We start from the raw sequence: 27921 nt of genomic DNA, 5'->3' as shown, positions 1-27921 counted from the left end.
TACCATTCTGAAGAAACAAACCTTTATTAGTTTTTCAAGTATAATACATTTAAATACAATATAAACAGAAAAAACTTCCAACACATGATTTGGTAAGCTGGTTCATTGTAATATGCCTACTTTTCTACTATAGGAATTTTGTCTAGATGCCCAGTGAAGGATTTATAAAGTCTGCACCAAAGCAGATGTTTGTAATATTTTTAACAGCCTTAGTGAACACCAAGGAATGAGTCTCTTGGTATCCTAAATTTTACACACTATATCTGCATGAAAGACTGCTCCACCGCTGCAGTGAGATCTCTATCTGGATTTTTTTTTTTTTTTAAAGCAGTTTCAGAAGATTGAAAGGGATACAATTTATTGTAAGATTGGCATGAATGCTCAGCTACTGCCTCTGCAAATATTCTTTAAATGTATTGCATGCCTATAAATTACTTTTTATTGCTAACAGAAAATTGCAAACAAATCTTCTGAAGCTCAACATCCCACACAGAGTGAAAGGCATTTTTCTGAAGATACACTGTTTACCCGTGCAATTTCATTTCAGGATGTAAAATCATTTTACACTGCACCTTCTATTCTCGGATGTTCCTTAGAGCTGAGGAGATAAATAGTTCTTAGTGCTTACCTAAATTATACACACAAATTGTGTTTTTTTTTTTTCAAAGCAAAGGCATTTCAGAAAGCTTCAAATCAACAAGACTGTGGTTATACAGAACAATATAAACATAAACTTGTTGATGATGTTTATTATTAACATGTGTTAATGGTCCAGGAGTTGAGTAAAGTGCTGCAGGCAATCAATAGGTGATTATGACTGCTGTGGTGATTCATTTCCTCCTGTTCCCACCGCCGCCAGCCATTATCATGGCTACGCGGATGAAGATGTTCAAGGTGTCCATATAAATTCCCATGCATCTGCAAATGAAAAGCCAACGACAGGATAAGTTGCATTTATGAGATTCTAAACTACAAAAATACGTTGTTATAACACACGTGACAAAAAAATAAAAGGATGTCAGTTTCTAAACTAATGCATAGTTCACACTTATTGTTATTCTTCTACAAGTATTTTTTGCATTCTAGCAAGCTTGTACAATGTGATACAACAGGATCCCTATCCAGGATTATTACAAAATATTTAAAAAACAGACTGCTAAAGTATATGGGACATGTCCCTGTGACTTGTTTTGAAGGTGTTATGCTCTGGGTCTGCCATCCTGATCCTTGTCTGCCTATTCTCGGATTTGATATCATAGGACAAACACATGCAGGTCATGTATTTAAACATGTTTATTCTAAGTGACTCCTCAAGCAGACTTCAAAATAAAAAAAAGTCAGCAATAGCAGATTTCAGACCTCTATGCTGTTTCTATTGACATAAAACTCAAATGCCCAACCACAGATGAGAGAATATGATCATTTAAAAAAAAGAAACAGAACTTTCACTTGGCAAAGTCTAAGTTCACTTAGCTCAGTGAATAGGGTAAAGTGGTGATCTCTTCAATTATTAAATCACATGCAAACCCTGTTTTTGACCTACCTTTTACTGGATATTTAAAATGACCACAACCTGTCCCTATATACTAAGCCAAGAAAACATTCACTAAACAATTCTTTCCAGCAAAACGCCCGAATGACTGAGATTTAAGGTGGTTATAAAGCCTTAAGGTTTGTTTTTTTTATGCATTAAGGTAAAAAAAAAAAACCTTCTGTGCTGCAGGATCCCCCAGCCCCCCTATACTTACCTGAGCTAAAGTATTGTGTGTAAATGAGCCATTTTAAAGCTTGTAAAAGATCCCTTTTTGGCACAAATGGTTTGCTTGTTAGAAAACCTACAGTAGATCATACAGAACTAGCAAAAAACATTCTGCTTTATGGCTTTGCCATGACAAAACTGGGTGATATATCAAATGTCATGTAGTATAACACTGCAGCAGCATTAGCGACTGCCTGAAAATCAACTGCCCAAAGCAAGTATTACAGACTGGCCTCACACAATGGGGTCTGGGAGTAGTTCCTGGAAGTACAAACTAGAGGTAACCAATTTGAAACCTGCTAGGAAGCTCAAGTCAATAGGCACTTCGATGTTGATACAAGATTCAAATGAAAAAAATACTTCTCTAAAAAGTGAACAGGTCCATCACCCATGGAGATTAGCAAAAAAAAAAAAAACTCAAGCCTCAGAAAGTGTACATGGTTATTTAAGTGCGCACTAGGGGTAGCCCTAGCAAATTCTATTTACAAATGTCCAACCACCAGCAGGTAGCAGCATATAACAGAGCTGAGCCTAATTGGGCTGCTAAAGGGAGCAACTTTAAGGGACTAGAAGGCATGCAGAAAGCCCAAGGAAGTGAGCAGAAGAGTATATATCATTTTTTTATCCTCACTTAAGCAAAACAAGTAGCTATATCATGCATGGCATAAGGGGAACTACTGTAAGGGTAAAGTTTTTTTTCCAAATTTGGTGTTCTAAAATGATATTTCACTGAACAAGCAAACATTGTAGATCAGACTGTTTACCCAGCACATTTGTATACCACAGACCCTCAATGTCAATACTAGATTGTAAAAGTTTTCTGGATACTTACGAATTGATAGGGTCATATTTCACCATTCCATACATGGGTGTAGCTTCAGCTCGTTTGATAACTTTCTGTGTGTCATACAATAGAAACAAGCCAAACAGAACAAGGCCTCCATAAACAGCAACAGAATACAGTCCAGCACCAAATACAGATGTTGGTGGAAGAAATGCACTTCCTAGAATAAAAACAAAAAAGAGAAGACAAAAATCAAGATGTGGTTTATTACAAATGGAAGTTGAAAGCTTTTGGCACGAGGATATAAGTGTTAGGGGAAAGCAAATGTCACAAATACAGTTTTTTCTGCTTTAAACTACAGAAAACAAAACAGTTTTGGTTTTCATTCACTTGACGACCATAGAGTTCAGATATAATATCAGTACCAGATGTTTCTTAACACAAAACACAGGATAATAGGCATTGCATGCAGAAGGAAAATAGCTAATAAACCTAAAACATACCATTACTGTTTATCATATTACTGAACATATTCCTATTGTAAGATAAGAATGCACCAAAATGCAGATAAATAATGTACTTACCAATAGACGATGCCAGAACAAAACCCAAACCGATGCCAAGTGGTCCACCCATGTTTAGGAATTTTTCACTTGGTGCACACATGGCTACTGTTGACAATCCACCTACAATACCAGCTGTATACCACGCAGCTCTGACAAGTAGAGGGCCACCAAGTAATGTTAATGGTGCGACCACAGCTCCCATTACACCTGCAGAAATACATACACAATATTTTAATATTTAAAAGAGTGTTATGGTAAAAGGTATAAAAATGCTCCTAATCTGAAAGCTTTGCCAAGACCTCAAATCTTTTCTTTGGCAAACTTAACTTACTTTTTTTTTTTTTTTTTGCACTGAAAAAAAACTAAATTCTCTAAGCCAGGGGAAAAATATTTTGTAATCCGTATGTACAAATTCAACAAATTGCATACAAAGCTTTAATTTCAAACATACCTGCATGTAACATCCAGGCTAGATGCTTGGCACCAGGACTTTGGTCAAAAGGTATTGACCTAACCAGCATACCAGCTCCAATCATTGCTGCAAATGTTGCTCCAATGGCCTGGAAGGCAAGGTCATACAAGAACAAAGTCATAAAGAAATCTAAGATATTTCCTGAAATGTTTGTGCCTCGTGGAGGGTGATCAAGTGATCAAGTACTTTCAAACAATAGAAAGATTTGTGGACAATTGCATTTGCAAGTTTGCAAAACAAATTCCGGTTAAACAGGGCTACACATTGTTTAAGTAATTTGCTCCTGTAAGAATAAATGCAAAGTAATTTTAATCTTTCCTGTGCACTTACCAGCCAGGATCCTCTCATCATGAGGCTCATCAAAGCTGGGGACCTACTAACAGCAACAGCAGACAATGCTGTGAGACCAATGCTGCCAGCAAAGTACATGTAAGTAGTCCGGATCCTATCTTTCACATACTGAGGCCAAATTCTGAAAAACACATGAATACAGAAAGAATGAGCTTATGCTACATCAACCATGTTGTTACTCATATACAAACAGAAATGTAGTTGTGCGTTTTTATGTTTTAAGGGCTTTTTAATTAGGGTTGTGGTGCAGTGGTTGTTTGCATATCTTGTCCCTTTTCTTTCATGAGACCTGGGATGGAGTTTAATTTAGAAGCTGTATAGAGTTATGGGGAGAAGGATAGAAAATGTATGCAGTTTTGACTTTCTTATTCAATTAAGAGGCTCATGTTCTAAGGTGAGCTGATCGCTAACAAGGAAGCCTTTTGGCAGAGGGTTACTATCCGCATGTGATAGCTTCAACTCCTTTCTGGAATTGTCTGTGTGATTTAAAACACTGATTAGGTCAAGTTTATCTGTGGATACTATGGTTGTTTCGTCTCTTCATTGAAGCAATTTATTGCAATTTTGATGGACTTTATGAATATGATTTTTTTGTTTGATGCATTCACTGTGAGCACTTTACGATTAATGACTTACAGTATAAACATACATATACAGTATCTAACAAAAGTGAGTACACCCCTCACAATCTTTTCATGTGACAACACTGCAGAAATTACACTTTGCTACAATGTAAAGTAGTGAGTGCATAGCTTGTATAACAGTTTAAATTTGCTGTCCCCTCAAAATAACTGAACACACAGCCATTAATGTCTAAACCGCTTGCAACAAAAATGAGTACACCCCTAAGTGCAAATGTTCAAATTGGGCCCAAAGTGTCAATATTTTGTGTGGCCACCATTATTTTCCAGCACTGCCTTATCCCTCTTGGGCATGGAGTTCACCAGAGCTTCACAGGTTGCCACTGAAGTCCTCTTCCACTTATCCATGATGACATCATGGAGCTGGTGGATGTTAGAGACCTTGCGCTCCTCCACCTTCCTTTTGAGGATGCCCCACAGATGCTCAGTAGGGTTTAGGTCTGGAGACATGCTTGGCCAGTCCATCACCTTTACCCTCAGCTTCTTTAGCAAGGCAGTGGCCTACTTGGAGGTGTGTTTGGGGTCGTTATGTTGGAATACTGCCCTGCGGCCCAGTCTCTGAAGTGAGGGGATCATGCTCTGCTTCAGTATGTCACAGTACATGTCGGCATTCATGGTTCCCTCAATGAACTGTAGCTCCCCCAGTGCCAGCAGCACTCATGCAGCCCCAGACCATGACACTCCCACCACCATGCTTGATTGTAGGCAAGGCACACTTGTCTTTGTACTCCTCACCTGGTTGCCGCCACACACACACGACACCATCTGAACCAAATAAGTTAATCTTGGTCTCATCAGACCACAGGACATGGTTCCAGTAATCCATGTCCTTAGACTGCTTGTCTTCAGCAAACTGTTTGCAGGGTTTCTTGTGCATCGTCTTTAGAAGAGGCTTCCTTCTGGGACAACAGCCATGCAGACCAATTTGATGCAGTGTGCGGCGTATGGTCTGAGCACTGACAGGCTGACCTCCCACCCCTTCAACCTCTGCAGCAATGCTGGCAGCACTCATACGTCTATTTCCCAAAGACAACCTCTGGATATGATGCTGAGCACGTGCACTCAACTTCTTTGGTCGCCCATGGCAAGGCCTGTTCTGAGTGGAACCTCTCCTGTTAAATTGCTGTTTGGTCTCAGCCACCATGCTGAAGCTCGGTTTCAGGGTCTTGGCAATCTTATAGCCTAGGCCATCTTTATGTAGAGCAACAATTCTTTTTTTCAGATCCTCAGAGAGTTCTTTGCCATGAGGTGCCATGTTGAGCTTCCAGTGACCAGTATGAGAACGATAACACCAAACACACCTGCGACCTCGTAACACCAACAAGTCACATGACACCGAAGAGGGAAAACTCACTTTTGTTGCCAGTGGTTTAGACATTAATGGCTGTGTGTTCAGTTATTTTGAGGGGACAGCAAATTTACACTGTTATACAAGCTGTACGCTCACTACTTTACATTGCAGCAAAGTGTAATTTCTTCAGTGTTGTCACATGAAAAGATATAATAAAATATTTACAAAAATGTGAGGGGTGTACTCACTTTTGTGAGATACTGTATTTTTTTATACGCATTTATTAGTACCATAAACCTTATTGAGTGTGGTGTTAACATTAGCGCTGTACAAAGTATTCAGGTTAGACAGTAACTAGCCTAGGCAAGGCAGAGTTATTTTCACGAAAACAAGGTAAACAAGAAAAACAGAAAGGTGTACTGTATATGAAGAGGAGGGGAGGAGGGGAGGAGTGGGGAGGAGGTAACCTGTATTTGAGGGTGAAGATCCGCTTTAAGCAATTGCAAAGATCCCCACTTACTTCTTGTGGGGTCACAGAGTGAGCAAAATCTCTTCAACAGAAGAACAGACCATAATAAACTAATTTTTAAACTGCAGTGTGGGAAACATTGAAGATCCCAAATAAGTTAGTACTGCTGTTTGGGACATCTAAATTTTTGTGTTGTCACCAGAACAAGTAGTAAAATGGGACAAAGATCCCTGCAGACGTTCCCCCTTTAAAAAGAACAAAAATTGTATATTGGGTCGAGCAGAACACTATCCCTTTCACCACCAGATTTGAAAAATGTTTGTACATGATAAATTAGTATTATAATTTAAGGCCCCGTTCACACTGGGGCGACGCTACTTTGCCGGGCGACCTCACAGGTCGCGGCACGCTGCTCGCACCGCGACCTCGGAGCGGCCGGCACGGACTTCATAACATTGAAGTCTATGCCGGTCGCCCCAAAGAAGCTCCGGACCCCTTTTCTAAGTCGGAGCGACTTGTGTCGCTCCTATTAGAACGGGTCCGCAGTTTCTCTATGGAAGGCGACCTGTCAGGCGACCAGGTCGCCTGACAGGTCGCCCCCGTGTGAACGGGGGCTTAAAGGTCAGAAATGCTTACTAGCACTGCACAACTGTTTATTAAACCAATATTTTTATTACAGTTCATTCAGGCAAACACAAAACAATGCTTGTTTATTGTTACATACTCTCTGGTATGTAAAAGTGATCAGACAACTTCTACATTAGTGCCAGTTCACATTTCTGTGATCAGAGATTGCATGTAATTTGGAGCGCACTGCTCCTAAAATGACATGCGATCTCTGTGTGGAACAAATTCAGCCATACAGTTTGTATGGCTGAATTCGCACCGCAATTGCACCCAACTCGCACAGGACCCTTTTTTTGGTCCGCAGCAGAATCGGATCGCATGGTGGTTCACACTAGTGCGATCCAATTCTGTGCAAACTTTCAGATCGCACTGCAATATGCGATCTGATCTAGGGGTGTCGCTAACTTTTAATTGACACCCCCAGCGTATCGCATATGGCAGTGTGAACTGCCAGAGGATGCGATGCGGGAACACGCTGTATATTCGCAGCGTTCCTGCATCGCAGAGATCTGAACTGGCACTTAAAGAGCTGAGCCAGGAGATGAAATTTTAATGGATGTATTCTGAGTTCTAACCTACTGCCATGACATGAGGTAAATATCTTTAGCAGTCAAAAAGTAATCAAGACTGCATGCAATTATTGCGCCTATTTGCATTCAATCTATCGCTTCTCTATCAGCTTATTAAAACATTTTTTAACTTGCGCAACTTACACTGCTTTCTCAATTGCACCGACTTCATTGGACATCCCAAGCCCATAGTAACACAGTGCTCCAAGACCAACAGCAGCGCCTCCAGCGACAATTAATTTACCTGTTGCATCAACTGAAATACAAGAAAGAAATATATCTGAACTTAGTGTTAAAAGATATCTTCTAAGTAATAAATGCAGACAAAGGGGATGAAAAAAAAAAAAGAAGTTTTAAACCGGGGGGGGGGGGTTGAGGCACCTTAGGGGTGCACTTTTTAATCCTCGCCCTGGGTCACAGCAGACCTTGTCTAATGGCACAGCTCACAAGGAAGGGCTCCTTTCTTCTTCCACAAGAGAATAGGTACTAAGGCTAAGTGTCTTACAGGAGATATTTTGAAGAACCAGTTGAAAATATATATATATATATATATATATATATATATATATATATATATATATATATATATATATATTTTAGAATTTGTAGAATTAGGCTTTAAACACTTGCCGACCACAATACGTGTGTATATATATATATATATATATATATATATATATATATATATATATATATATATATATACTGTGCAGCTTGCAAGTGGTTTACAGGGATTATGGCTGAAAATATCAGCCATAACCCTGGTATTTATAAAAAAAAAAATGTTTTCAGGCTTTTTTTGACTCTCTCATAAAAGTGGTCCAAGTGGCTGCTAAGTAGCTGCTGGATCGCTGTTTCTCGGAATTACTAGCGTGCCTGGGAAAAAACAATTCAACGCTTACTGTGCTAGCCAGAGGTAAACAGAGACCAGGTCATCTCTTTTAACCTCTATGATCTCGGGGGACCAAAACGCCAGTCTAGGGCGGAGGTAAACAATTATTTTTTGTTTCCAAAGAAAAAGATCACATTTTTGTTTTTTTATCTTTTTCTTTGCAAGGTAAAAGGAGAAATTTGGGATCTTATAGACCCCAGAACTATCCACAAAGAGGACCTGTCATCCCATATTTCTATTACAAGGGATGTATACATTCCTTGCAATAGGAATAAAAGTGATCAAAATAAAAAAGGACAGTGTAAATAAAAAAAAAAATAAATAAAATAAGAAAAAATAAGAAAAAATAAATAAAAATTTAAAGCACCCCCATCTCCCCCTGCGCTCACACACAGAAGAAAACGCATATGTAAACTGTGTTTGCACCACACATTTGAGGTATCGCTGAATGTTAGAGCGAGAGCAATATTGCTAGCGCTAAATCTCCTCTAACTCTAAAAACCGCTGCGCAAATACCTGGCCTCTGCTAGAAAAAAAAACGATATAATGTTTAGGGGTTCTAAATAATTTTCTAGCAAAAAAAAAAAAAAAAGATTTTTACTTGTAAACAAAAAGTGCCAGGAAAGGCTTGGTCTTCAAGTTCTTAAACAAAGCACCAGACACCACTTTTTAAGCACTTGCAATGGAAGAGAATAACTACTTACAGCAGGGCTTGACAAATTTGCCTGAAATCTAGGAGCCAGCTAAAAAAGTTAGGAGCCAGTTTTTTTTTTTTTAAACTAACAACCAAGCTTTATTTAATAAAACGGATACTAAATTTACACATAAATACGACTAGAACCTCACTCTCCTCTATAGCGCAATTGGATGGAAACAGATTGTCTGTCTCTTTCCATCCGATGCCATCTGATCCGATCCACGGGATGGATAGAAAATAGAACCACCATCCGTCTGTTTTTGGCGGACAGGATCAGATGGCGGCAGATTACTGCTCCATAGAGGAGAATGAAGGGTCCAATCAGGTCTGCCTGAAAAACTGACAGGTGGACCTGATCAGACAGCCCGTGTGAAAGGGGCCTTCGGCTGTGGCATGGCGATGAGGAAAAAAAAAAAAAAAAGATTTTTAATTTTTTTTTTTTTTAATAATTAGAATTGAAAAAAAAAAAAGAAAAAAAAATATTTTTTTTTAAATTTAAAAAATAAAATTAATAATAATAACCACACTCCCTGTCCACTTACCTTTAAGCAAAGGTAACTGGACAGGGAGATGAAGCCTGCAAAAACTTCCCTCTCATCTCCTCTTGGGAAGGAGATGGGGATGAATTGAGAACAGGCAGTGGAAACAGTCATTACTCCCGGCCACACAAGAGGCCGCCAGTTCTCCATTGGAAGCCTCTCTCATCTAACAGAAGAAGGCCAAAAAGCCGGGGCCTCAATTTTCGGACGGCGCGGAAGTCTGTGCACTCGGGGAGGAGGTGGGGGCGCAAAAGGGACAGGACATCTCCTGCAGGGCACCCCAGGCGCCAGGTCGCTAATTCTAGTCGCAAATGCGACCTGGCGCCCGGGGTTTGTCGAGCCCTGACTTAGAGTGTCTTAATGGTTCCTTAAAAAAATGTATTAATGTTCTGACCTCTGTACATTTTGCTCCAGTACTTTCAGGAGTGTTGGATACTGATTTTTACCAACCTCAAGTCCTATTCTCTCTCCCCATCTTTACCTCTGTAACCTGTGTCTGTGTACATGATTCTGGCTCCTAATGTAGATGTTGACTTTGTGTGCATTTCCCAGCTCCCCCTTACAGTTTCTTGAATCAAAGAGCTTAGGCTGAGCTGACAGCAAGAGAGGCCACAAGAACACTAAATAGCAATAAGTGCCAGAATTATGCACAGAAACACAAGTGATGGAGTGAAGGGCACAAAAAGCACCCAGCACTGCTAAAACTCTCTGATCCTGGAAAACCTTGGGTGGCTCAGAACACTGCGAAACAAACCATTTGTTCAATCAGCAACTAATTGTTATTCTCTACTGCTGCAATGGTTTAAAAATAAAATGTAAGTCTAGAGACGAGTTCACTTTGACAAGATGTGACTTTGCGGGTATTACTTACTACGAGCTGCGGTTTTCATCGATGGCTCAAAAGCAGCCTCCTTGATCTCTTCACGTGCAGATTTACCACGTAATCCAAATCTAGATTTAGTGGCATAACCCTAATTAAATAGAAGAAAGTCATTAGTGAGTAATCATTAAAGAATATTTGACTTCAACATTTCATATTCCCAATATGTGCCTGCTGTATCATGTATTTGTATCAAAATGTATCCTGTTCTCGTTGTATTTCTTCCTTTATGTGAAATCCCTGGTGTTCCTGCCAATCATTCTGCTTTCCTATTGAAAACTTACCATACTAAACATAAGAGCACAGCGTGGTCAGTTTTCTGGCTGTGCTGGGAACTAAGCTTGCTCTCCTCCAATGATTACATTTCTGCAGACATGAATACACACACACACATACACCCTTTCACTTGGAAAACCATTGTAATGTGGTTTCTCCTCCCTACCTCTCTAAGCTCCTTATACAGCTAAGAGGGAATGTGATCACTTACAAAAATGAGGAAAAAAAAAAAAAATGGTATTTATAATGTTTTTCTCCTCTCCTCGGGTTCCTCTTCTGTGCTCCTGGGCCCTCCCTCCTGTTGAGTGCCCCCACAGCAAGCAGCTTTCTATGGGGGCACCCAAGGCAAGGCAAAGATCCGTGTCTATTCAGACACAGAGCTGCAACCAAGCCCCAACCCTCTCCCGATTGGATGACTGAATTTGATTGACAGCAGTGGGAGCCAATCCCACCACATTGCTGTCTCAGCCAATGAAGAAGGGAATCCAGGGCAGCTGATACACTCCTGCAGATAAGTATTACAGTGGCTGCTGCACACAGGTGTTTTTTTTTTTGCCTTTACAATCACTAAGGAAACAACAGATTGTGTTTATGTCTATATGCTAATTATACACAAAGTATTCTCTGGATATCAGATCCATAGAAAAATGCACCAAGTGACAGCAAAAAGCTCAGAAATGAAATAGCAGGCTATATTTTTCTTTTAACTGTATAACATTTTTACTTATATGACAAAAACATACCAAACAATGTATACTTTTATCAATTTAATCGGTCCCTAATCGACAAGGGCTGACAGACACACAAGGCTAAAATGCCCTGGTAATTGGTCTATCACCCCACTATAAACTGCTGCTAGGGTCTTACCCCACCATACCCTTGCCTAGGGAACTATTGAGAGACAGTGCTGCAGTGTTCTTAGAAGATTGTTTTCACCAGCATGGCACCGACGCACATTTCTAAACTCGACAACACACAACAACCCAGATTATGGGCTCTGCCGCATATTAGATTATACCTCTACACTGACAGACAATGGCAGACAGCGGACGGAGGAAGACCGTGTTTGTTATATTTAGCGGCATCGGCAGACGAAGAAGACATCACCATGGCGAAGAGGGAGAAGAACCACCGGAGAGAACCGTCTCTTGTGTTTTGTAGCACTACACTTTTTTTTGGTGAATGGGAGGGATCTGGTGGTCTCCTTGTTAAAGGGGACATCCACATTCAGATAAGCCCCCTGCCCACAGACCCCCACAACCACTGCCTATGGCTGTCGGGGAGAGCCCCCCAATGTTGAGGGCATGCAGCCTGGTATGGCTTAGGAGAGGGGGTGGGGTTAAGCACTCGCCCCTCCCTTTCCTGACCTGCTGGGCTGCATCCTTGGATAAGGGTTTGTTATAGATTTTAGGTGGAGAACCCATGCAGTTTTGTTGCCGGCAACTTTTTTTTTTTTTTTTACAAAGAAACCACTCCCTGTCAGGACACCTGCCCTGAGATTGCTTGTATTGCGGATATCAATGCTTCCTGAATCAACGACCTGGAACCTGTAAACTGATAAGGAATTCTGACACTCAATTACAGACTGCTTATTCCAGGTCTGACTGCTTATTCCAGGTCTGTATTGAAGTCAGACACAGCCAGGAACCCAGTATTTTCAGAAAAAAGCCAGTGATTGCAGTACACATACTCTTTTTACAACAGCTGTACTAAAAAAAAGGGTTTGAACTTTAATATGACAGATTACTAACCAAAGAACTTCTTAGATGTAAAGAACAAATTATACATGATAAGATGCACGCTTACCTGGTTAGGTTGTATGAGCCATTGGCTTGTTTTCAAAGGGGAACTCCTGATAGCTGGAGAGGCCGGAGTCAGAGTTGGGCGGACAAGGGTAGGAAGACCCCTAAGGCATGCCAGCCTTGCAGCAAGCATCTTGTATCAGTCTATGCAGATCTAAAGCAAAAAGGATAAACACATTTATTTTTGGATAGAGTAGGTTTCTATTGAGGTCTGGTAGAATGTTTCATTGATATCCATTGAAATGAGCCCACAGAGAGATTTGCCCTGGTGACTATTGTTACAGAGTCAGAAAGTGATGGGAAATCCAAAATGTTTGTCACTGTCACCAGAAGAACTCTGCCAATAGGGAGTGTAAACAGGGCTTTCCCCTGCTTCTTACTGCATCTCTGTGACAGGTATAATTCTAGGCTAAGTCTTTCTTTTTAATGTGGGATAGAGTGGAGGAGGATTAGGACAGCCCTAGTCAAGTCTTTATTACTATAGGTAGGAATACAATAGTCTCCCTATGGCATACTGCAACCAGAGAAGTGGCAGCAGCCTAGAGCCCCTACCAGATCTATGTGCACTTTTATTATCACACGTAGACTTCCTCCATAGCCCACAGCACTCTCCTGTTAGAATAACACTAAAACTCTTCCAGTCAAGGATTATCACAAAAAAAACTAAAATTTTTTATTGCTGTCTGCGTCCCCGTTGTGGAGATTCACCCCTCTGTTTGTAATAATAACCATTTTCAATGAGAAATGATGTCCTATTCACACTGGAGTGATTTGAAGCTTCAACAAAACGAAGTTTATTCCATTCATCGGTGCCCGTTCACACCTGAGCTTGAAGATTGTGGCTTGAAACAGTACATGAGCTTCTCTTGACACAGATTTCAATGGGTGTGCCTGAAAACCTGTGAAACAGCATGTATTGTAAGTTTTCTTGTCTAGTGCCTAAAATAAAAATTCCCAAGCCTGAAAAGTAGGGATGAGCTCAGGCATGTTTAGAAAAGAGCCCAAACCCGCCTGAGCTATTTACTGGGAACCTGTTAAAGCCAACAGCCAATCACAGGCAGCAGAGGCATTCCCCACACCGCAGCTGCACATACGTAAGAGGCATGTATAAATGTGGCTGAAGGGCGGGGAATGCCTCTGTTGCCTGTGATTGGCTGTCAATTTTGACAGCTTTCCGGTGCATAGCTCACCTGGGGTTGGACTCGTGTCCGAACATGTCTCAGGTTTTTTTACTGCAAAATAGGGCCCCAAAAATGTCTAAACAGTCAATAAAGCCACCAATAAGGGGAAATTTCCAATGGGGGCAATATTCCAGGGACAGCTTTGGGAGATTTTCCCCAACTTCCTGTTATGTTTGAGACAGGAATTAGAGAGAAATGTCCCCATTGGTACACAGGAAGCAAAAAAATAGCTTGGCAAGGATTTAAGGGCTAATGCATGTGGATGGTGAGAGGCACAAGTGGAAGCTGCTCTGCAAATCACATGCAATGTCTGTTCGTTACCAATTCAGTCATACAGATTGTATGGCTGAATTTGCATCGCATTCAGACCAAAGTCGCATAGGACCCTTTTTTTGGTCCAAACCAGAATCCGATTACATGGATGTTCACGCACACACGCATGCACACGCATGCGATCCAATTCCTGTCCGAACTGACAGTTCGCACTGCAATATGCGAACTGATCTGGGGGTGTAATTAACTTTGTATTGATACCCTCAGTGATTCGCATATGGCAATGTGAACTACCTATGAGTTGAGTGTGATGCAGTAACCAGCAGTGGATTTGCAGGGTTCCCACATCACAGATGCGTGAACCGTTGTTCTATCAGAAAACCATACCCCATCAGAATTCCATCCCTCCGTCATTTCTGGTGCGGATCAGCTGTGGCTTTGTCATGCACCAGCTGTAGCTGCGTCACACATCCTAGTGCGCATGCGCGTAATAGGTAGGGAATTTAGATAACATCGTAACGGATCATGCAAAAGTCCTAGTGCGCATGCGCACCAACGGGTCGGGCAGCGGCATCTCTTATAACAAACATCCATCTGATCCCCATGCCCAACACTGCACCGACCCGACAATGGCACATAGCTATCAAATGGACAGTGGGCGTGCGCGTGGGGGTAGGGAATAGGATTGTCCCATTGTCAGGTCGGTGCAGTGTGGGGCATGGAGATCGTATGCATGTTTGTTATAAGAGATGCCGTGGCCCGACCCGTTGGTGCGCATGCGCACTAGGACTTTTGCCGGACTCGTTGCGATGTTATCAAAATTCCCTACCTAGTCCGCGCATGCGAAGTAGGACGCGGATACAGCTGATGCATGGCGAAGCCACAGCGGTATGGTTTTCTGATAGGGTATGGTATTCTGACAGAAGACCGGCACTTAAAACAATCAAAAATGTCCTGGCTAAGTACACAAGTACACGTTTTTCTATTTTTTATAAATGTGCAAAGATTTCAAACAAATTTCTTTCATGTTGTCATTATGGGGTATTGTTTGTAGAATTTTGAGGAAAATAATGAATTTATTCCATTTTGGAATAAGACTAACATAACAAAATGTGAAAAAAGAAAAAAAAAAAAAAAAGAAGAAAATCTTTTTCCCACACCTGGGGTGTCACAAGTGGCACATAAATCCAGATATTGAAGTGCATTGTTGTATGTGCTTGTACTCAAACACCGGCCCTTGTACTATATGTACATTATAAGGATTTAGCGGTCTTTGTTGCAGATTCCTACCAGTTTCTGCTCTGAAAAATTCTGTAGCTATTTGTTCCACTGTCCAATATCTCGGATACTGATTCTGAAAATTTATTTTAACCAGCTGGTGAACTTTCTGCCTTCTGATCAGAAATGTTGCAACAACCGTATCCCTTTACAAGTAACTAACCCTTAGTGCCGGTTCACACTGCAGAGGCACCACTTCGGGGGCGACCTGTGAAGTCGCGTGCACCGCGACTTCCTCGCGACTTGCACGGACTTCATAAAATTAATGCCTATGCAAGTCGCTCCGAGGTCACCCCCGAAGTAGTACAGGACCATTTTTCTAAGTCGGAGCGACTTGTGTCGCTCCCATTAGAACGGTTCCTGTACCACAAATGGACCGCGACGGTGCATGACTTGTCAGGCTGACCAAGTTGCCGGACAAGTCGTATTAGTGTGAACCGGCACTTAGGCTCCATTCACATATAGGCATCTCAGATTGCGGGCAGAATTGCTGCGATTCTGCCTGCTTTCCTGAACCATTGTAAGTCGCGGGACCCCGTGCGATTCCCGTGACTTGCAATGGCACCCCAAACTCAGCGCGATTTTGCTGCGATTGTCGCCCAACAAACTGCGGTAAAATTGCTCAAACAGAATCGCGGGATGCCTGTAACCCAAAAAAAGTACAAGAACTTCTTTTGGGTGACAGGCATCCCTATTACCTAAGCTTTATCTCTTTCCTACTCTATGCAGCTAAGAGCCTGTGTCAGTAAGCTTTTCTTCACTGAGTAAGAATTGAATCCCCTTACCTGCAGGTCAACTGGAATACAAAACCCACTTGAAGCAAGTCAAAATAGAGACCTAATGCACCTATCAAGGAAATCTGACAGCTCTCAAAAGTGTCTTTGGTTGCATTCACATTATCTTGTTTCATTAACCTGTGCAAAATCATACAGTATGCTTGTGGTACCATTCATCGCCTATGGCAATCCAAACATGGCAACTACATGTGCATTTTTCACTAAAGCTGCACCGAATAGAACATTTTGGTGCCAAATCCAAAACTGCAGAATGTGCTTGGCCAAAAACTGACAGTTTTATATATGTGCATTATATTCAACTTTTTAATTATCATGAATTTAAATTATTATATGAAATTATTGTTGGTCATTATTGGCACCTTGAAAAGCTCAAGAAAAACGTATCCCTTTAAATTCTATGTATGTCTTTACACTGGTCTGTTGCGGTGTTAAAAATCCTGCTTGCTGCATTTTTGGTCAGTTAAAAAAAAAAAAACAATCGAAATTCAGTAAAAACACATCAATAACGCACCCATGTTACGTTTTTGAGTAACATGACTTATGAAAAACAAACCATAAGCACAGTAAAACTGTGGTAAAAACAAGAAAAAATTGCGGCAAAATCGAGGCAATTTTCAGTGCCTTTATCCATTATCGGAAAAATGCTGATAACATTTTCGACCGCTGAAATTTCAGTGCATCTCTATTTTTCACATAGCAAACGCTGTACTTAAAAATGCCCCATGCTCAAAAAAGGTGCACAAGCTATTTTGCCACATTTTGAAATGAATGAGATGGGTTAGAACTGCACGATTTTGGATTAAATAAGAATCGCTATTTTTTTGCTTAAAGATCACGATTCTCAGCGTAGCATCATTGTGAGACTCTGTGTGAGACGTAAAATATTGCAACGACTGCCATTTTATTCTCTGGGGTCTCTGCTAAAAAAAAAATAAATAAATATATATATAATGTAGGGATGCACCGAAATGAAAATTCTGGGCCGAAACCGAAAATGCAGGATGCCCTTGGCCGAAGATGACTTTTTCCCCCCAAATGATTTTAAAATAGAAGAGGGGCATACACCAAAAACAGGCAGTGACGTACACCTGTCGCTGCCACCCTGTCACAGTATATGTAATGTGATGGGTTGGCAAGAGGTTAATTTAATTACCAATGGTATTTGTAATATGCAGCATGAGGGGGTTAATGTATTGCCTCTGCTGGTCACTGATGAATTGGTGACCAACCAGTGGCAGTTAATTAACCCCTTTGTGCTGCATTAGTGCAACCAGTATCAGTGTTAACTAACACTGGTTGCACTGATACTGGTTGCACTAATGCAGCACAAAGGGGTTAATTAACTGCCACTGGTCGGTCACTAATGCATCAGTGACCAGCAGAGGCAATACATTAACCCCCTCATGCTGCATAATACTAATACCAATGGTAAGCTGCCTCAGCTTCCCCCCCGCCTCAGCGTCCTTACTGTCACTCTGCTCCTCCGGTGTCATTCAAAAGACGCGCCTATGGCCGGCGGCCTGCCTCCAGGTGATGTCACTACTACTACGATCTGTGTATGAATGAACTGACACACCTGGCGGGAGGGCGGGTGAGCGGCCACTAATAGATATAACTATGTGAGCGCTTCACTTCACTGTCAGAGGAGATATCCGCATGACAGGGAAGTGAAGCACTTACATAGTTATAGCTACTAGCGGACGCTCGCCCGCCCTCCCGCCAGGTGTGTCAGTTCATTCATACACATCGTAGTAGTAGGGACATCACAGGGAGGCAGGACTTTTCAAACCTGCGCTGCGTCCTCCTCCTTCCTCACGGCGGCCATTAATTTCTGCATTTTTAACCCATTTTCGGCTTGAAAATTTCGGTGCATCCCTAATATAATGTTTTGGGGTTCTAAGTCATTTTCTAGCAAAAGATACTGATTTTAACTTGTAAGCAAAAGGCTTAGTCTAGGTCACAGGTGTCAAACACAAGGCCCGCGGGCCGCATGCGGCCCCCCAGGCCATTTCATGTGGCCTTCGCACCTCTCATGCAGCTGTGGCAGCCCCCTTGTCTCTGCCCCCACCTTGTCTCTGTAGTCGGTAGCAGAGAGGACAGAACTCCTTTGCCAGATCCTGCAGTACTCTGTGCAGCTGCAGAAAGGCTTGTCTTTGCCCCCCCTCCTCCTCAGTAGTCCGCATCGTAGAGGAGGGCAGAACTCCTACAGATCCTGCACCTCTCTGTGCAGCCACAACACCACTTTGTCTCTGCCTCCCCTGGTCTCCGCATTCAGCAGACTCTGGAAGCTGACTCCAGCCCTTTTCTGGTTCTCCTCCAGACCCTGCACTTCTTCCCAGATCCACCCTCTGGTAAGGGGGTGCATTTTGATGTATGGGTGTAAGGGGGCGTGGGGTGCTCTAGCCATCTAATCTTACAGATATAACCGGCCCTTTGAGGGAAACCATAATGCTGATGCGGCCCGCGATGGAAGTGGAGTTTGACACCCCTGGTCTAGGTGGTTAACCACTTTCCGCCCGCCCTATAGGCAATTGACGGCGGTAATGTGGTTGCATTATCCTGACATCATATGATGGCGGCAGGATAATGCGCTCTGCGAGCCTGCATCTCCGAACTCGGTGAAGAGCCTACTGACGTAGGCTCTTCACCATGTGACCAGCCATGTCCAATCACGGCTGGTCACATAGTACACAGGAAGAGCCATTGATCGGCTTTACTCAGTACGTGTCTGACAGGCACGAGTAAAGGAGCGCCGATCTGTGGCTCCCCTGACAGGGGGGGGGTCTGCACTGGTAATCAGATCATTGATTACCAGTGCAGACCCTCAGGGGGGGGGGGGGTGCCACTAGAACCACCAGGGATGCCCACCCATGACCCCAGGGATGCCCACCCATGACCCCAGGGATGCCCACTATGGCCCCCCAGTGCCCTCCCCATCAGTGCTGCCCACCAGTGCCCATCATTGCCATCTATCAGTGCCGCCCACCAGTGCCCATTATTGCCCTCCAGTGCCGCCTATGAGAGCCACCCGTCAGTGCCAATCAGTCCCGCCTATCAGTGCCCACCAGTGCCGCCTATCAGTGCCCAGCAGTGCCACCCCATCAGTGCAGAAAAAACTTATTTATTTACAAAATTGTATAGCATAAACAAAAAAACTTTTTTTTTTTCAAACTTTTCTGTCATTTTTTTATTTGTTTAGCAAAAAAGAAAAAACCTTGTGGTGATCAAATACCACCAAAATAAAGCTCTATTTGTGGAGGGGGGGGGGAAATGACATAAATTTGGTTTAGGTACAGTGTTGCATGACAGTGCAATTGTCATTCAAAATGCAACAGCGCTAAAAGCTGAAAATTGGCCTGGGCAGGAAGGGGGTGAAAGTGCACAGTATTGAAGTGGTTAAACTAACCACATTTAGTCCCGGTTCACACTAAGGCGACCTGTGAGGCCTCACAGGTCGCCGTAGGTCGCCTCCCATAGGGAAGCTGCAGACCCGTTCTAATAGGAGCGACACAAGTCGCTCCGACTTAGAAAAAGGGTCTGGAGCTTCTTTGGGGCGACCAGGAGGCGACCGCCATACACTTCAATGTTATGAAGTCCATGCCGGCCGCTCCAAGGTCGCAGCGCGCTGCTCGCACCGCGAACTCGGAGGTCGCGGTGCGAAGTAGCGTCGCCCCTATGTGAACGGGGCCTTACAGACTGAAATTCAACTCTGATCTAAAGAACCAAATGATACATTGTAAAACATGTTTATTAGTTATCTCCCAGCACTGAGAAATGTTGATAAACATTTGCTGGAGCAGTGGGAGAGCAGAGAACGGCTCTGCACTGTATGCATCGTGGAAATACCGGATTGAGATCGTGAGGAGGGTTGAATCGGGATTGAGATTTTTTTTAACAATTAATTTGTGCAGCTCTACTATGCGTGTAGTGGAATAACATGCAAAAAAAAAAAAAAAGTGCACATTCAGTAATACCTGACTTTGTGCATCATAATGTGAACAGGGCCTCAAACTAATTGAACTGACATAAACCCACAAACAATAAAAACATCATCTAGAATAAAGTTTAGATTTTACTTTGGCATATACGTTCTTCAATTCATATACTGTACACCAAAATAACTTCTCAAAATTGGAGCAGACAGAATCTGGAGCAGAAATGAATGCTGACTAATCAGCGGCTATCTTTCATTTTTAAAGCTTATCAGAACAAGCTGAAGATAGAAGCTGATTGGTTGCCATATGCAACTACTACAGTATCTCGGGGGATTTTGCGACATCCTTTAGAATTGTGTCAGGGAGCAGCACCAAAAGTGTGGGTGCTTTCACCCAATTTATGTACCTGTCTGCAACAGCTACATGAAGTTTCTTGTCTTCGCTCTAGGGAAGTGAACTCACCGCTGCCCTCCTTCCCTGGCCACTGCACCCAATAATCTGATAGACATGGCAGAGGATTTTTATATGAAGGGTGGGTGGAGACAGATGGGGGAACAGAGAGGCGAGTTCTCTATCAGGTCCGCTCTACTTCTTAGTAGACAGTGCACAGCACTGGCGGATCCATAGTTGCTATTTAGACCAATAATAGCCTTTGAATCCAGCCACTGCTGTGCACGGTCACTCAAACGTAGAGCTGTCCTGATGGGGATGCAGATCTCAGTTCCCAATGAGGCTCTGCCCACCCAGTGACAAGTCACTGCCCATATCTGGATAATGACTTTACCTGTAACCCCGTGTACACTGAGCTTTCAGCCAGGGAATCTCCTGGCCTACAGCTGATTAAGGCTGGGAATACAGCGCTGTGTGGAAAGCGGTCACAGCCATGGCTTCTCAGCACAGGAACGCCCTTCTCAGGGTACTGGCATACCTCTGTACGCAAGATCACCATTGGTATTAATTACTGCCAGTTTCCTAAATGGAGAACTGACTGTTATTCTTAAGAGCCCATTCACACTGGAGTGGCACGGCTCTATACAACTTCAGGGGCGACTTGTGAAGTCCTGTGCACCACGACTTCGACCACAACTTCGGCGCGACTTGCATGGACTTCATATAATGGAAGCCTATGCAAGTCGCTCCAGGTCGCCCAGAAGTAGTACAGGACCCTTTTTCTAAGTCGGAGCGACCCCCTCAATGTCTCTGCTGTGACGGAGTCCCCCTCAATGTCTCTGCTGTGACGGAGTCCCCCTCAATGTCTCTGCTGTGACGGAGTCCCCCTCAATGTCTCTGCTGTGACAGAGTCCCCCTCAATGTCTCTGCTGTGACAGAGTCCCCCTCAATGTCTCTGCTGTGACAGAGTCCCCCTCAATGTCTCTGCTGTCACAGAGTCCCCCTCAATGTCTCTGCTGTGACAGAGTCCCCCTCAATGTCTCTGCTGTCACAGAGTCCCCCTCAATGTCTCTGCTGTCACAGAGTCCCCCTCAATGTCTCTGCTGTCACAGAGTCCCCCTCAATGTCTCTGCTGTCACAGAGTCCCCCTCAATGTCTCTGCTGTCACAGAGTCCCCCTCAATGTCTCTGCTGTCACAGAGTCCCCCTCAATGTCTCTGCTGTCACAGAGTCCCCCTCAATGTCTCTGCTGTCACAGAGTCCCCCTCAATGTCTCTGCTGTCACAGAGTCCCCCTCAATGTCTCTGCTGTCACAGAGTCCCCCTCAATGTCTCTGCTGTCACAGAGTCCCCCTCAATGTCTCTGCTGTCACAGAGTCCCCCTCAATGTCTCTGCTGTCACAGAGTCCCCCTCAATGTCTCTGCTGTCACAGAGTCCCCCTCAATGTCTCTGCTGTCACAGAGTCCCCCTCAATGTCTCTGCTGTCACAGAGTCCCCCTCAATGTCTCTGCTGTCACAGAGTCCCCCTCAATGTCTCTGCTGTCACAGAGTCCCCCTCAATGTCTCTGCTGTCACAGAGTCCCCCTCAATGTCTCTGCTGTCACAGAGTCCCCCTCAATGTCTCTGCTGTGACGGAGTCCCCCTCAATGTCTCTGCTGTGACGGAGTCCCCCTCAATGTCTCTGCTGTGACGGAGTCCCCCCTCAATGTCTCTGCTGTGACGGAGTCCCCCCTCAATGTCTCTGCTGTCACAGAGTCCCCCTCAATGTCTCTGCTGTCACAGAGTCCCCCTCAATGTCTCTGCTGTCACAGAGTCCCCCTCAATGTCTCTGCTGTCACAGAGTCCCCCTCAATGTCTCTGCTGTCACAGAGTCCCCCTCAATGTCTCTGCTGTCACAGAGTCCCCCTCAATGTCTCTGCTGTCACAGAGTCCCCCTCAATGTCTCTGCTGTCACAGAGTCCCCCTCAATGTCTCTGCTGTCACAGAGTCCCCCTCAATGTCTCTGCTGTCACAGAGTCCCCCTCAATGTCTCTGCTGTCACAGAGTCCCCCTCAATGTCTCTGCTGTCACAGAGTCCCCCTCAATGTCTCTGCTGTCACAGAGTCCCCCTCAATGTCTCTGCTGTCACAGAGTCCCCCTCAATGTCTCTGCTGTCACAGAGTCCCCCTCAATGTCTCTGCTGTCACAGAGTCCCCCTCAATGTCTCTGCTGTCACGGAGTCCCCCTCAATGTCTCTGCTGTCACGGAGTCCCCCTCAATGTCTCTGCTGTGACAGAGTCCCCCTCAATGTCTCTGCTGTGACAGAGTCCCCCTCAATGTCTCTGCTGTGACAGAGTCCCCCTCAATGTCTCTGCTGTGACAGAGTCCCCCTCAATGTCTCTGCTGTGACAGAGTCCCCCTCAATGTCTCTGCTGTGACAGAGTCCCCCTCAATGTCTCTGCTGTGACAGAGTCCCCCTCAATGTCTCTGCTGTGACAGAGTCCCCCTCAATGTCTCTGCTGTGACGGAGTCCCCCTCAATGTCTCTGCTGTGACGGAGTCCCCCTCAATGTCTCTGCTGTGACGGAGTTCCCCCTCAATGTCTCTGCTGTGACGGAGTCCCCCTCAATGTCTCTGCTGTGACGGAGTTCCCCCTCAATGTCTCTGCTGTGACGGAGTTCCCCCTCAATGTCTCTGCTGTGACGGAGTCCCCCTCAATGTCTCTGCTGTGACGGAGTCCCCCTCAATGTCTCTGCTGTGACGGAGTCCCCCTCAATGTCTCTGCTGTGACAGAGTCCCCCTCAATGTCTCTGCTGTGACAGAGTCCCCCTCAATGTCTCTGCTGTGACAGAGTCCCCCTCAATGTCTCTGCTGTCACAGAGTCCCCCTCAATGTCTCTGCTGTCACAGAGTCCCCCTCAATGTCTCTGCTGTCACAGAGTCCCCCTCAATGTCTCTGCTGTCACAGAGTCCCCCTCAATGTCTCTGCTGTCACAGAGTCCCCCTCAATGTCTCTGCTGTCACAGAGTCCCCCTCAATGTCTCTGCTGTCACAGAGTCCCCCTCAATGTCTCTGCTGTCACAGAGTCCCCCTCAATGTCTCTGCTGTCACAGAGTCCCCCTCAATGTCTCTGCTGTCACAGAGTCCCCCTCAATGTCTCTGCTGTCACAGAGTCCCCCTCAATGTCTCTGCTGTCACAGAGTCCCCCTCAATGTCTCTGCTGTCACAGAGTCCCCCTCAATGTCTCTGCTGTCACAGAGTCCCCCTCAATGTCTCTGCTGTCACAGAGTCCCCCTCAATGTCTCTGCTGTCACAGAGTCCCCCTCAATGTCTCTGCTGTCACGGAGTCCCCCTCAATGTCTCTGCTGTCACGGAGTCCCCCTCAATGTCTCTGCTGTCACAGAGTCCCCCTCAATGTCTCTGCTGTCACAGAGTCCCCCTCAATGTCTCTGCTGTCACAGAGTCCCCCTCAATGTCTCTGCTGTCACAGAGTCCCCCTCAATGTCTCTGCTGTCACGGAGTCCCCCTCAATGTCTCTGCTGTCACGGAGTCCCCCTCAATGTCTCTGCTGTCACGGAGTCCCCCTCAATGTCTCTGCTGTGACAGAGTCCCCCTCAATGTCTCTGCTGTGACAGAGTCCCCCTCAATGTCTCTGCTGTGACAGAGTCCCCCTCAATGTCTCTGCTGTGACAGAGTCCCCCTCAATGTCTCTGCTGTGACGGAGTCCCCCTCAATGTCTCTGCTGTGACGGAGTCCCCCTCAATGTCTCTGCTGTCACGGAGTCCCCCTCAATGTCTCTGCTGTGACAGAGTCCCCCTCAATGTCTCTGCTGTGACAGAGTCCCCCTCAATGTCTCTGCTGTGACAGAGTCCCCCTCAATGTCTCTGCTGTGACAGAGTCCCCCTCAATGTCTCTGCTGTGACAGAGTCCCCCTCAATGTCTCTGCTGTGACAGAGTCCCCCTCAATGTCTCTGCTGTGACAGAGTCCCCCTCAATGTCTCTGCTCTGACGGAGTCCCCCTCAATGTCTCTGCTCTGACGGAGTCCCCCTCAATGTCTCTGCTCTGACGGAGTCCCCCTCAATGTCTCTGCTCTGACGGAGTCCCCCTCAATGTCTCTGCTCTGACGGAGTCCCCCTCAATGTCTCTGCTCTGACGGAGTCCCCCTCAATGTCTCTGCTGTGACGGAGTCCCCCTCAATGTCTCTGCTGTGATGGAGTCCCCCTCAATGTCTCTGCTCTGACGGAGTCCCCCTCAATGTCTCTGCTGTGACGGAGTCCCCCTCAATGTCTCTGCTGTGACGGAGTCCCCCTGAATGTCTCTGCTGTCATGGGAGTCCCCCTCAATGTCTCTGCTGTCATGGGAGTCCCCCTCAATGTCTCTGTTGTGACGGAGTCCCCCTCAATGTCTCTGCTATCATGGAGTCCCCCCTGAATGTCTCTGCTGTGACGGAGTCCCCCAGTGTAATAACACTACAAGGTGTAATATGAGCACACAGCCACACACCAATATACACACAGGCCGCTCAATGACTACATCACACGCTGAGCACAATTACCTCTTATTAGACAGGAAACCAATCCACAGGAAGAAATGTCCGACCCCCGAACACAGAACTCACTCCGCACTTCTCACACCACACTACCGCTGCTCTGCTTCTGACGTAACTGCACAGCAACCTTCCCGAACTTTCCCAGGGTACAAGTTCCGCTGCACAAAGCATGTCGGGAAACGTAGTTTTCTTTTACTCCCCAGCGGCATAAAATGACGGAGAAGGGAACAGCTATAAACTACAACTCCCACAATGCCTGGCGTCACTAACACCCGCCTGCTCTGTGAAGGACACTGCGCTGTGTTATGATGTATCTTACACAACCAGTCCTGCCCTCTTCTGCTTGGTATTGCTGGGAGGTTTCAGCAACATAATAATGATATACACGTATATGTATAAAATATAACATTTACAATAATAATATAAAAATGACATAAAAGAAAAATACTTTCAACGCATTTTATTAAATAATAAAAGAGATTATAAGGAGTCAAACATTAAAAAAGATAATAAATTAACCACTTAAGCCCCGGAAGATTTTACCTGACCAGGGCCTATTTGCAATTCGGCACTGCGTGACTTTAACAGACAATTGCGCGGTCGTGCGACGCTGTACCTAAACGAATTTGACGTCCTTTTTTCCCCACAAACAGAGCTTTCTTTTGGTGGTATTTGATCACCTGTGCGATTTTTTGATCATGCGCTATAAACAAAAAAAAAGCGCAATTTTGCAAAAATAACAATATTTTTCACATTTTTTTTATATGAAATTCCCCCCCAAAAAAATGTAAAAATCAAAATTTTTTAACATTTTAGGCCAATTTGTTTTCTGCTACATATGTTTGGTAAAAAAAAAATCACAAAAAGCGTATTTTGATTGGTTTGCGCAAAAGTTATTGCGTTTACTAACAAAGGGAAAGATTTTTGTCATTTTTGTTGTTTTTTTTTTTTAACGCGTAATGGCGGCGATCTGCAATTTTTTTTTTTTTGCGGTACTGCGACATTGCGGCGGACAGATCGGACCCTTGACTGACATTTTTGACACTTTTGGGGGTACCAGTGACATTACTACAGTAATCAGTGCTATACATATGCACTGTTACTGTAAAAATGACACTGGCAGTGAAGGGGTTAATTTTTTTTTAGAGGGAGGGGTTATGTGTGTCCCTAGGGGCGTGCTTCTAACTGTGATTGGCTGTGGCTACTGGTGTAAGAACAGAGATCAACGGTCCTACATAGCAGAACCGTATGATCTCTATTCTTACACAGGGAAGAATGACAGGCGGCTTTGTTTACATTAGCCGCCTGCCTTTCTCCCGCTGTAACGGACAATCGCGAGTGACCTGATGTCCGCCGGGCACACGCGCGGGGGGGTTCCCTGAGCGAGCGGGAGCGCGCCGCTGGCAGCGCGCGCTCGCTTCCTAGAGCCTCACAGGCTAGCGACGTAGACCTACGTCTCTTTGCCTGTTAGGGGCTGACTGCCGACGTAAATTGGCGTTAGGCAGTCGGCAAGTGGTTAATAAATATAAGAGAATAATCAGCTTTTCGTTGATACTTTTTAGCTTTGTAGCCAGGGCTGGCCCAAGACATTGTGCTGCCTGGGTCCGAGAATGAAATGCTGTCCCCCCCAAAAAAAATAAAAAATTACGCCCTCCAAGAGGCCCCCACATTCTATAGGACTATGAAAGCAGTCAGAGGAGTGTGAGTGTGTACGGAGTGACAGCAGAAGGACAGAGCAGTAGACACTGGGCAGATGAGCGCACCAGGCTTTCTACTGTCTATAGTGCCACAGTGCCCTGCAGGGCTGTGGGCATGGTACAGGAGAATGCAGTGCTGCGGGCATAATACAGAAGAATGCAGGGCTGTAGGCATGGTACAGGAGAATGCGGGGCTGTAGGCATGGTACAGGAGAATGAGGGGCTGTGGGCATGGTACAGGAGAATGAGGGGCTGTGGGCATGGTACAGGAGAATGAGGGGCTGCGGGCATGGTACAGGATAATGTGGGGCTGCGGGCATGGTACAGGAGAATGCGGGGCTGTGGGCATGGCACAGGAGAATGAGGGGCTGCGGGCATGGTACAGGAGAATGTGGGGCTGCGGGCATGGTACAGGAGAATGCGGGGCTGCGGGCATGGTACAGGAGAATGCGGGGCTTTGGGCATGTTGCAGGAGAATGCGGGGCTGCGGGCATGGTGCATGAGAATGCGGGGCTGCGGGCATGGTGCATGAGAATGCGGGGCTGCGGGCATGGTGCAGGAGAATGCAGGGCTGCGGGCATGGTGCAGGAGAATGCAGGGCTGCGGGCATGGTGCATGGGAATGTAGGGCTGCAGGCATGGTGCATGAGAATGTAGGGCTGCAGGCATGGTGCAAGAGAATGCGGGTCTGCGGGCATGGTGCAGGAGAATGCGGGGCTGCGGGCATGGTGCATGAGAATGCGGGGCTGCAGGCATGGTGCAAGAGAATGCGGGTCTGCGGGCATGGTAGAGGAGAATGCGGGTCTGCGGGCATGGTAGAAGAGAATGCGGGTCTGCGGGCATGGTGCAAGAGAATGCAGTGCTGTGGGCATGGTACAAGAGAATGCGGGGCTGCGGGCATACTACAGGAGATGCAGTGCTGTGGGCATGTACCATGCCCACAGCACTGCATCATCTGTAGTATGCCTGCAGCCCCGCATAATGGCAGGTAGTGTGGCTGTGGAGCCTTAGAATTTAAAAATGGTGCCGCCCGGTGCCAACACGTCACCGCGCATGCGCTGCCGTCGCTCTAGAAAGCTCGTACATGTTCAGCTATCCCCGGCTTTCTCGAGCGGCAGCGGCGGCGCATGCGCAGTGTGCATGTCAGGCCGGCTTTCTCCCATTCGTGTCAGGCCAGCTTTCTCCCAATCATGAACATAGATATCAGATTTTCCAGCCGCCCCCATACAA

The 27921-nt window shown here is 45.1% G+C and overlaps 1 protein-coding gene across 1 annotated transcript; it reads right to left on the bottom strand.

Moving 5' to 3' along the window:
• On the bottom strand, positions 1-25146 carry GHITM (growth hormone inducible transmembrane protein). The gene is made up of 9 exons (XM_082268301.1): positions 25002-25146; positions 12620-12769; positions 10529-10628; positions 7674-7785; positions 3912-4053; positions 3561-3669; positions 3128-3316; positions 2592-2763; positions 1-918 (listed from the first exon to the last, which is right to left on the bottom strand). The coding sequence occupies exons 2-9, from the start codon at positions 12746-12748 to the stop codon at positions 831-833; spliced, it is 1041 nt and encodes a 346-aa protein (XP_082124427.1). The 5' UTR covers positions 12749-12769; positions 25002-25146; the 3' UTR covers positions 1-830.
• Positions 25147-27921: the final 2775 nt, after the last annotated feature.

This window comes from Pelophylax lessonae, assembly GCF_965119305.1.
Source record: "Pelophylax lessonae genome assembly, chromosome: 9".
Lineage (NCBI taxonomy): Eukaryota > Metazoa > Chordata > Amphibia > Anura > Ranidae > Pelophylax > Pelophylax lessonae.
This window is presented reverse-complemented; position numbering and strand designations above follow the sequence as displayed.